This window comes from Grammomys surdaster, unplaced genomic scaffold (assembly GCF_004785775.1).
Source record: "Grammomys surdaster isolate TR1022 unplaced genomic scaffold, NIH_TR_1.0 127, whole genome shotgun sequence".
NCBI lineage: Eukaryota > Metazoa > Chordata > Mammalia > Rodentia > Muridae > Grammomys > Grammomys surdaster.
In genome coordinates this window covers 1,844,714-1,856,708 of record NW_021604585.1, presented here as the reverse complement: position 1 = coordinate 1,856,708, position 11,995 = coordinate 1,844,714, and the positions used below count along the sequence as shown (strand labels likewise).

The following is an 11,995-nucleotide window of genomic DNA, read 5'->3' as shown; positions in this document are numbered from 1 at the left end:
CCTATAGTCAGGTGGGTTACAGCCCCTATAGTCAGGTGAGTTACAGCTCCCTATACAGTCAGGTGGTTACAACCTAAGGGGCTTGTAGCCTGGAATTTTATGTCTAACATCTCTAGATGTTATTTAATAATTCCATGACTGGAGCTCCCTAAATAACAAAATTAATCATGAGGTGTCCTAGTTTTCAAATGAGAAGAAAGAATTGAATGTCCAGTTTCAAGTAAAATGTAGGCATTCAGAATGTTGTCACTAAATGGAGAGAGGCTATGGATTCCTCTGGCCACAGCTGGTCTGATTTCATAGGGCACTGGTCAAGTTTCCGTACATCCTTGTGTAGAAAACGGAGCCATGTAATAAAGAGATAATACCATTTACAGGACACACACACACACACACACACACACACACAGAAGGCTGAAATAAGAATGGCAAGTGATGTCCAGCAGTCCATCACACATCTGCTGGGATGAAGTAATGTGGCCCAGGACTCTGTCACCTTCAGCCTCATTACTTCTCATGACTGTGTAGAGATAAATCAAAGATGTATACCAAAGCTCTAGGTGGTGTGAAGAGACTTTGGAAGAGGGCTAGCTCAAGATTCAAAATGAACTCAGAGATCTTGACTAAGTTACAATCCTAAACCAGAATGAGAAAATAAAGCATCAAGGGAAGAAAAGTCCTGTGTTTAAATTTCCCCAAAGCCAGGTTTCCTAATAGAGAACAGGGTGAGTATGGAGGAGCTGAGATACAGAAAGGAAGTTTGAATTGGCTCATCAGTCCCAGCCAATCACAGGGTAGCGATGTGCTGCGGCATCTCCTTAAGGTGGGTGCAAGTTTAGATGCTACTGATGCAAGACTGACCCCCAAATCTGAACAGGGCATGCTCACTATTATCCCGTTAGTCATCCCATGTCTGGGTCCAGCAGACATCAGGACACCTGTGGCTTGATCCTGGGGCTGGCTAGTGCAAGCACTCTACCACTGAGCTACGGCCTCAAGCCTTTCACTCTTGATTTTGAGACAGACTCTTAAATTGCAAGGGCTAGCCTTGAACATGCCACTGCTTCTGTCTCAGCCTCTTGAGTAGCTGCACCACCAGGTGTGGCAGAATTGAACATTTTAAAACACTCACTGACACCCCGGAGTAATGTCACAGAGATGAGCAGGGCACCGAGGTGTTGGCGATCTGGCAGAAATGATCCATGGAGACCCAACATCACTCACTACAGATGATAGTCCTTGAAAGGATACAGTAGCCATCTTCAAGCATCTGGAGGTCTGGCTCTGTGAAGGAAATGAGTTGACTTGCTTTCTTCCTTTCCTTTCCGTGCTTCCTCCCTTCCTTCCTGCCTGCCTTCCTTTTCTGGAACAGTGAGTGAAAATTCCAACTCTTGAATTCGTGTGACCCAGGAGGGAAAGTAGCAAGAATTATAAAGTCACCTAGCAAGGAATCACTGTCTTACGAGCACTGGCCTCCCTGACAGTCAAGTGTCCAAGCAGAAGTCAGTCGGCCACTGTCACTTGTGTTTCCCCTGGGTCCCCTTCTTCCCACCAACCTCTCAGCTGGTCCCTATGGCCTTAAACATTGGCTCCAGATCAACGGCTCTGTCCATGTGTCTTCACCCTGACCTCCTGTGCTGTCACTCATCTTTACTTCCTGTTTATTAGATGCCTTCCCCTTGCATGCCCCATAGACATTTCAGACCCATATGGCCAAGTATCGTGCAGTTAGACCTCAGAGCCTGGTTGCTGTCTGTCCTGGCCATCTCGATGAACGCCATTATCATGCTCACCATTACTCAGACCTTAAGACAAGCAGTCCACCTCATCTGCCCTCAGTCCTGCCCGTTCGCATTCAGTCCATCAGCAGAGCTCTCCGGCCCCATCTCTAACTGAGATCTCAAGACCGTTCACCTGCCTGTTTCGTGCCTACCACACGGTCCTGGCCGTCACCATCTGGCACCTCACCTCCGTGGCTTGTTCTCCCTCCAGGATTGTCTCTGCTCCCTCTGTTTTTCACACCATGGTCATTGTAGTTCTTTAAAGAATATGAATCAGATTACATCCTCCTTTTTCCTGGTTTATCAATGGTTTCCCATCATCCAGAATAGAATTTAAACCCTGTACCATACTCCCTTAGTTCTAACACCATTGGGTTACTGCCTGCTTTTCAGACCTGCCCCTCAACAGCTAAGCTCCTTGCAGGCCTCTGTACTCTGCTTTCTCTGCCTGAAGCCTCCAGATCTTTGCTGGCTGGCTTCTGCCTGTGTTTTGGGCATCTGTTTCTTAGATCATTATTTCTAAAGTGGGCTCCACCCACTTCCCCAAACTCCCCCTCACTTCCTATTGTGCTGTCTTGTTTTGTTTTGTGGCATTTGTCACCACCCGAACGTCCTGTCTTCTTGTTTATTTCATCTCTCCAATCCCGATGAGAAGGAAAGCTCCATGGGAAGTCCCTTGTCCCTCTAAATTCTAGTAATGTTGAAGGTTGCCTAGTGCAGAGGGAGGTGACAGTTCTATTCTGCAAGCTGAACTCATGAGGCTTCAGATCAATAAACAGAAACTTTCTAGAATCCTAAAATGATAACAGATACATCAGGACAATGGCTGCAGTACAGAATTTTAGGACCCTTGATGGTATCTGGTCACCCACATGTTAAAGATGATTTTCTAGGGAGGGATGTCAATCAGTAAATTCTTTGCTATTCGAGCATAAGAACCAAGCTAAAATAAATCAGGCATGATAGTGAGCACTTATAATCTGGTGCTGGTAAGACAAAGCCCACTCCGGGACTTCAACAGCCAACCCAGCCTAATCAGCACACTTGAGGACAGTGACAGACCCTGTCTCAAAAGACAAGGTGGAAAGCAACTGAAGAATGTCACCAGAAATCGACTCAGCACAGTATCTGGAACTAGGACCTAGGCTTCATTCCACTTCTGGGTATTTTGTGACCATGTGATGAAGAGATACTTACCTCAGCTATCTTCATCTCCTGGTAAGGCCATTGAGCCCTCCTCCTCTCTCAGAAGTGCTCAGGACTAAGTAGCCAGTGGTGAGCATCATAATCTCTGTAGCTGTGGAAGAAGTCAATTTGGCCATCCCATCTACAAAAAAGCTATGCTCAGAGAACACAGCTCTCTTGTCTGGGCCCCATTCAGCTAAGTGTTTCTAGAGACCCACATAGAACACTATGTTTTCTAGAATACTCTTTAACTCCTCAGTAAAGCCACATAATGAATACACGAAGCGATTTCATGGATACCATTTGCAATGTAACCCTTTGATTTTTGCCTCTGTAGGATCCAGGCTAAAATCCCTGGCGCCAAGAGGCACGCTGAATAGATGGCTACCCCAGAAGAAGCCGGACATGAATGGGGGTGTCTGGAGTGGTAACAGCTCTCTTCTTCCTCGTTACTGCGAATTGATCCCCTTTCCCAGTACCATAATCTTAGAGGCAAACTTTGAGTCAGGTGTTTTCAGGCTCTTCCTGGACTCTTAGGATATTTGAGTCCCCCCCCCCGGGTCAACCACTAAAGTATAGAGTATGTTAGATGTGTTTTTTAATTTCGTGTTGCTAAAAAAAAAAAAAAAAAAGAAAGAAAAAAAGTGCATGATGGTGAGAGCTCACGTTCTCCCTCCTCCCTTGATGTCCTCCCCTCTGCAATGCTTCTGTAGCTTCTACCGTCCCTGTGGCTAGGCCTTTCTTGCCAAGTGCGCTGACACATAGTGGATCGCTTATCATGTCCTTGGGTTGCTGGTTGGATTCATCTCTAATAACACTATATAGAATTGTAGGCCAATGTTTTAGCATTTTTCCCCACACAGAAAATATAAAAATTAATGAAAGTTGACCGTACATATGGTGTTCCGTTTTGTATAACTTAGAATGATCAAATTAAAGAATAAATCCAAACTGAACGCACAGTGCTTTTATTGTATGGGATGCCTGGGCTTATTTACATGTATGGTAACTAAAAGTGCCAGCATGTTGACTTTATTACAATTTGTATTCCTTCCTCTGTAGTTCCTAGTGGACTCAATCACAGACTCTGGATATTGGCACTTATGTACTTGATACTGAATGCATCAATAAATGTGACGAAATGTAGACGTCTCTCCCTGTCTTTGATACTCGCCAAAAAAGTCATAAAGAGGAAGTCACTTGAGGAGGAGCCAGGAGGACTAAGGTCAGGTGTTCAACTTGCTCCCATCTCCAGAACCACAGGGTCTAGCCCCAGACTGGGTTACAGCTTTATTGTGTTCATTTTAGAAATCACCATGGAAATAATATTTATACTGTACTCTGATGGGTCGGTGTGGCTTTTTTTCAGTTTCTAAAAGCCTGAAAGTGGAATGAATTCTTACGTAAATATTCATCATTTTGTAAAACACAACACTGGTGTAAAACCATTGCAGAGGCCATGAACTCGTCTTGTTATCAAGTACCCTTTGAGATCCTGCTGTGTTCAGAACCAAAGTCCACAGTTCCTGTACCCACCATGCTAAATTTTTCAGTGACTGACCTCTTGTAAAATAAATTTGTTTGCACTTTTGAGGGAGTGGGGACAGGGTTCTATGTAGTCCAGGCTAGCCTCACTCTATTATGTAGCCAAAGATGACCTTGAGTTCCTGATCCTTTGGCCTCTACCTTCCAGGTACTCAGATTCCAGGTGAGCGGCACCATGGCTGGTGTACGTGGTGCTGGGAAGCAGAGCTCATGCATGCTAGGAAAACTCTCTCTTGGGCTTCATCCTCAGTCCTCCCTTTATCTCTTCTATTTCCTGGGTAGACTCTGAAGTCAAAGAGGAAGAGATGGGAAAGCAGTGGTTGAAAGGACAGTCAATGGAAGGAGATATAGTAAAAAAACAAAACAAAACAAAAAAACAAAAAACTTCCCTAGGGCATTAAAGTTGGGTCTAATTATTTATTTAGCAAAGTGGCATAAAAACAGCAAGGGCATCTTTACATCGTGGAAACAGCCATAAAGCTGGCCTCTCCGTTGTGGTAGAAGGACAGTGCTTATGTGCAAGCACTAACTAGACAAAGGATACCATGAAACCAGAGCTGCCATTCAAGCCCCAGCCTAGAGAAGGATGCTCAGAGAATCTGAACCATGTGGCCAGGTTCTGAGCTTCAGCAGGATTAAGGAAGCACATACAGAAGGAACCAAGACGAGGGAGAACATGGTATATGTAGAAAACAGTCAGCAGTAAGCCAAGCTGGGTGGGTGGAGCTTGTAGGAATGGCAATGCCAAGTAGATACTTTCACTGAAAGTAATGGAGGATTTGGGGCTTTAGGCTTTAATTCTGGATCACATAAACACAGTGGTGTTTCCCGGCACTGGAGATTGGTATAGGAGATCACTGTAACAGGATTCTAGCACAAACAGGTATTAATGGAGCCATGGTGACAATGGAAAGGAGGCATTCACCATTCACCTTTCTCCTGACTAACATGTCAATCACCCACGTGAGTAGGGGTGTACCTTAGACATAATGCAGACATAATGCAGACGGAAGCTGGTGATTGATTTGATGTGGAGTTTCAGGACCAAAGTTTCCCTTGAGAATGGCTTCCTGTTTGTATTTCACACCCTAGGCAACTCACTGTCCTCTCTCCAACCCCAGCGCTTTATAAGGCCAGCTGAGCAAGAGAATACACCATTTTCCAGCTGGAAAACCCAGAAGAACTGGGTTGGGGAAGGAAAAAAAGCCTAAGTTGGTGCCCGATTTTTTTTTTAATGTTTAATGATGCAGAAGATTTCTTGGGCTAAGCTTGTATAGCTCAGTCACAGATCATATGTTTACCTGGGTGAGGACCTGGCTTCAATCTCCGACACCCAAAGGAAAAAACACAATATATTCATCAATAAAAAGATTTAGTCTTTCTGTAGATTTCCAATCTCAAGCTTTTGAGAACACAGCCTCTTCTTTTAGAACCTAGAATCTAGGTGGTTTTATTGTACAGAACCGACCATCAGTATCACTGGTCACAGGATTTCAGTCTTCCGGTTTGTCTAGAATTCCTTTCCCACCTCGCTGAGAGGATCGCAGTGCATTTGGTAGCAGTGGTGGAGAAGAGACCTGAGAGGAAATATCAGGCTCACAGAAATGACTGACATGAATGTAAGATTTGATAGGATTTTGGGCATGTCACATGTTGTCATATATAGGGAACACTAGCTAATGTGACAGTGGACAGAGTGGAAATAGAGCAGAGGCCCAGTGGGCAGATAAGAGAGGACAGCAAGAGCTGCCGGGAGCCCAGAGCAAATGAGACGGTTCCGGCTGTGAACCAGAAAACCTCGGCCACCTCTGAAGGAGGTAAATGGGCTGAGGCAAACACATGACAAGGTGCTGTATGCTTCATGGAGCATTCATGGAGTGTTCTGGCAGTAAAGGTGGTGGAGTATGACACATCTTTTTCTCGATCGTATTTAAGTGAGGGAGTATTTGAGACTATTCAATCGTATCTACTTCCCAATTAAGTATTAACTCAGCCGGGAAATGTCCCATTTGAATAAAGATCACTTGGGCATTTTTCTACTGATGGTCTTCCTTGACCACATCAGAGTAAAGCTTGCTATGATTTCTACCCACCTAGTGCCAAACGGTGCTTGCTCATCAGAGGAAGGAACCAGGAAGGTTAGGGAGGAAGTCCAGCATGCGCACCTTTCATGATTTCTGAACTATCATGAAAATCATTTTAGGTACTATACTCAAGGGGTTACTTAGAAAATTAAAGTTGAATCTGATAGTGTTTCCTTCCCTCTCTCTGGGCGTGAGCTTGTCAGAGCTTCTGGTTTTCCTTTCTCTTATTTCTGAAACACAAGGGCAAATGTGGACCCTCAGCACATGAATTCCCTAAGGACAAATTACCATTGGATGTGATCCTGCTGGAGCAGCGGTTCTCAGCCTGTGGGTTGAGAGTCCTTTGGGTGTAGACTGATCCTTTCACAGGGGTTGCCTAAGACCATCAGAAAATACAATTGTTTACATTATGATTCATAACAAAAGCAAAACTGTAGTTACGAGGTAGCCATGGAGTAACGTTATGGCTGAGGGTCACAACACGGGGAATGACGGTATTAAAGGGTTGCGCCATTAGGAAGGTTGAGAACCACTGCTCTAGAGTGAAGTCATGCAAAACAGGCAGAACAGTCATCTTCTCAGGGGGCTTCCATGAAACTTCCTAGAAATTCCGCAGTGCTCATTCTGTCAATACCTATGCCCAAGTGCCTGAACGTTACGGAAGAATTTCCGCAAGATAATATCCCCAGTAAGATTTATCTTGTCTTCCTTTCTGTTCTTTGTAACATGCCTTGTGCTTTTCTCATTTCCCTGGTTAGGGAAGAGCAGCCATTGTATGTGAGGTCACGGAACGTGTCCCCAGAAGAATATGCAGCTCCCCAAGGATGCCATTCATTCATTCATTCATTCATTCATTCATTCATTCATTCATTCAATATCAAAAGGTCTTTACCTGTTTTCTGGGAAAAAACGAGACTTGTTTTTAAATGTTGTTCTTTAATCTCTAAGTTGGACATTATACATGATACATATCTCAGCCAAGCGACATACTTTCTTAGTCGAGAAGGTTACTTTGAGACTATTGAGATGAGAATTCATAGGAATAACACAGTCTCTAGCCAGGCACAATGTAGAGTGAATTTCTCATAAACACATCTACCTAAAATTTCAAAATCCTGTAAGATCTATATTACTTTCCAGATGCGAAAACTGGATCTCAGTGTTTGCACAGCTGGTGGAAGCCACAGCTAGTAGTAGCAGTAGTAGCAAAACTTTCTGCTTTGTAAGTTGGGCTGTGTACACGAATCCTTTCCTCCTGTCTGCTAGTCTCTGTGTCTTAAGAACCGTATTTCCCCAGCAAGATTCCTTGATTGCTGTCAGTAGGAACCCGGTAACACACATGAGTCGTCGAGGGATATTTATAGGAAGAATGTAAGAGTCTACAGACTTAACTGCAGGAGTTTTTCCAAGCACTTTTCCCATGTGGACCTTCCCAGCTAGAGAGGGATGAGTGTAGATGTTACATAACGGTCCTGCTGTGAACAGAGACAGGAGAGAAAGCGCAGATCTTAAGGAGCTTTATATAATAGCTTAATTTCATATGCACAGCTCCCCGATCCAGAACACACATCCACACTGCGATGGGAAAGAAGCCAGAGCAGGGAAAACACAGTGACATCATTCATTAATCTCAAGAGCTCATTACCCAGAGCTGAGACATACTCATAATCTGAAAGCAGGCCAGCTAAAGAGTTACTCTTTTACACATGCTCATGGAATGTCTAGGTGTAAAAGGTCACAGACTCAAATCTTACGCACAGTTTACGATGATTCCAAAACAATCCATGGGGGCAGGGATCTCATAAAGATCAGCAGAGTGACAGCGTTTGACTACTTAGTGGGTTTGTTTTAAATGATGGCTATAATGACATTTTTGGAGACTGGACTGTAGCCCAGGCTGGCCCCCTCCTGTCTCAGCCTCCCAAGTGCTGGGATTACAGTTGTGATCCATCACTTTTGACCTCCATATTTCTTGTTCTGGATAGTTTTATGTCGACAACACAAGCTAACGCTAACGCTCCTGCCTCCAGTTTCCTGCCCTGTTTGGGTTCCTGTCCCAACTTCCTTCAACAATGAACTACAATGTGGAAGTGTAAGCAGAATAAACCCTCTCCTTCCCAAACTGTTTTGTCATGGCCCTTCATCACAGCAGTAGTGACCCTACCTAGGACACTGGCTGAGATAGGAAGATGGCAGAGATGCCTTTTTCCTGTGTGGTTTCCCCTTTCTAATAAAGCCCAAGCTGAAGACTTTGGACTCTATGTTTTAAAAATATACAAATACATTAACTTTTCTGTCGTCTCTTCAACAGTATTTTAAGCATTGTGGTAACGGCCTTAACACATATTAGAACCAGCCAATCAGAGGCCTCCACTGAAGAACTATCTTAAATGCCTTAACTGATGGGGGAAGGCCCACCCCAAATGTGGACAGCACCTTGAGTTGCAGCCCAAATAGAAAAGAACAGGTCAAAAGGAAGATTGCCCACCCTTTCCTCGTTTGGATCCCTGTTGCACCTGAGTCAACGGCCGCTGCTACCACAGCTGTCGCTGATGATGGTGATGATGGTGGTGGTGATGATGATGATGATAATGATGTGATGGTGATGTGATGGTGATGATGATGGTAATGATGATAGTGATGATGGTGGTGATGTCATGATGGTGATGATGGTGATGCTGCTGCTGCTGATGGAGATGGTGGTGATGATCATGCTATTGCTGCTGCCTCCCTAGAACCAGCATTTCTGGCCTTCCATCAGTGCCTGAGGACCAGCAGCTCTCTTGGAACCGGTTTTCTGCACCAGTTGGACCTGCAGAGGTACCTGACCTCCAGGACTGAGCAAGGACCGTTTCTCAGACTCTTCAGTGTGATTCAGCTGTTGTCACTAGTTCCACAAAAACTGCTATAATAAATGTTATAGATATGTATATTTACATATTCATTTTATTGGCTCTGTTCATCTATCACATCAAGTTCGACCCCTAGCACCTATGTGGAAAAGCCAGGTTAGTGACACACATTTATGCTCTCAGTGGGTCGGAGACAGACAGGAGGTTCCCTAAGGTGTGCTGAATGGACAAGCTCCAGGCTCAGTGAGGAACTCTGTTTGAAAAAAATAAGCACAAGAGCTATTGGAATGACACACAGTGCTAACCTCTGCCCTCTACACCTCTGTGCATGGCGTTCATGGTGGAAGAGGTCATGTTTGCAGGCCCAGAGTCCACACAGCACAGCTTCAGTCTTGCCGAGGGTGCCCTTGGCTATAAACATGCAGCTTCAGTCTCTGAGGAGACAGTCATGCTAGGTTCGTATCTGCAGGCACAGCAGAGATCATTAGCAGTGTCAGGGGTTGGCTCTCTCAATGGCATGGGTCTCAGGTTGGGGCAGTCCTTGGTTGGCTGTTCCTTCAGTCTCTGCTCCATCCTTATCTCTGCACATCTTGTTGACAAGACAAATTTGGGGTTGAAAGTTTTGTAGGTGGACTGATGCCTTTCCCTATCCATCCTCTGGAGTCCTGCCTAGCTACAGGAGGAGCCATTTCAGTCTCTACATCACCCTCTGGTAGGAATCTCAGCTAGCGCCACCTCCATAGATTCCTCATATCCTCTCCCATCGCAGACCCCCCATAATCACCAAAGACACCCCCTCTGCCAATTTCCATTCTCACTCCCAGCCGTCTTCCTCCCCCACCACACCTAATCACCATCTCCACTCTCCTCCTAACCCCTCTCCTACCCAGGTCCCTCTTTCCATACACCTCTGGTAACTATCTAGTTTCCCCTTCTGAGTTAGATTTATGCATCCTCCCTTGAGACCTCCTTCTTCCCCAGTTTCTCTGCGTCTGTGAATTATAGCATGGTTGTCCTGCACTTTATGGCTAATGTCCACTTATAAGTGAGTACATCCCATACATATCTTTCTGGCTCTGGGTTCCCTCACTCGGGATGATATCCTCAAATTTCATCCATTTGCCTGCAAAATCCATGTCTTGGTTTTTAATATCCGAATAATATTCCATTGTACCACATATTTTTATCCATTCTTCAGTTGAGGGATATCTAGGCTGTTTCCAGTTTCTGGCTATTACGAATAAAGCTGCTATGAACATAGTTGAGCAAGTGCCCCTGTGGTACAGTAGGGATATATTTTAGGTGTATGCCCAGGTGGGGTATGGCTGGGTCTTAAGGTAGAGCTATTCCCAGTTTTCTGAGAAACCACCAAATTGATTCCAGAGTGGTTGTACAAGTCTGCACTTCCGCCTGCAAAGGAGAAGTGTCCCCCTTGCTCCACATCCTTGCCAGCTTGTGCTCAAACTTGAGGGTGTAAGATGGAATCTCAGGGTCACTTTGATTCTCATTTCCATGATGTCTAGAGGCACTGGACATTTCTTTTAAGTGCTTCTTGGCCATTGAGGATTTCTCTATCAAAAATTCTGTTTAACTCTGTACCCCACTTTTTAATTGGCATATTTGAATTGCGGGCGTCTTGAGTTCTTAATACATTTTAGATATCATCCCTCTGTCAAATGTAGAGTCGGTGAAGATCCAATCCGTGGGCTGCTGATTTGTCTTATTGATGGTGTCCTTTGCCTTACAGAAGCTTTGCTGTTTCATGAGCTCCCATTTATTGATTGTGATCTTAGAGCCTGAGTCATTGGGGTTCTGTTCAGCAAATTGCTTCCTATACCAATGAGTTCAAGGCTATTCCCCAATTTATGTTTTATTAAACTTATTGTATCTGGCTTTAATTTGAGTTGTTTTATTCACCTAGACTTGAGTTTTGTGCAGGGTAATAAGCATGGATCTATTTGCGTTCCTCTCCACGCAGACGTCCAGTTAGACCAGCACCATTTGGTGACGCTTTCTTTTTTCCATTGTATGGTTTTGGCTTCTTTGTCAAAAACCAAGGGTTCATACCGTTGGTGTGTGGCTTCATTTCACAGTCTTTGATTTGATTTCATTGATCAACATATCCATTCCTATACCAATACCATGCAGTTTTTATCACTATTGCTCTGTAGTACAGCTTGAGATCAGGGATGGTGATACCTCCAGAAATTCTTTTATTTTTCAAGATTGCTTTAGCTATCCTGGGTTTTTTGTTTTTCCATATGAAGTTGAAAATTACTCTTTTAGGTCTTTAAAGTATTGTGTTGTAATTGTGATCGTGTTGAATTACAGTGACTCTGTAAATTGCTTTTGGTAAGATGGCCATTTTCACAATCCTAAGATCTTTCCATCTTCTGAGATCTTCCTCAATTTCTTTCCTCAGAGACTTGAAGTTCTTGTCATACATGTTTTTCACTTGCTTGGAGAGAGTCACACCAAGATACTTTATATTATTTATGGTTACTTTAAAGGGTGTTGTTTCCCTAATTTCTTTTCAACCTGTTTATCA

The 11,995-nt window shown here is 44.2% G+C and overlaps 1 protein-coding gene across 3 annotated transcripts in view; it reads left to right on the top strand.

Moving 5' to 3' along the window:
• Positions 1-4,112, top strand: part of Rtn1 (reticulon 1) — a 195,955-nt gene extending 191,843 nt beyond the window's left edge. For all 3 annotated transcript variants that reach the window (XM_028789358.1, XM_028789348.1, XM_028789368.1), the window contains one exon: positions 3,304-4,112. In XM_028789358.1, coding sequence (XP_028645191.1) covers positions 3,304-3,346 — 43 coding nt within the window. In that variant the 3' untranslated portion in view covers positions 3,347-4,112. The remainder of the gene's footprint in view (positions 1-3,303) is intronic.
• The last annotated feature ends 7,883 nt before the right edge of the window (positions 4,113-11,995 follow it).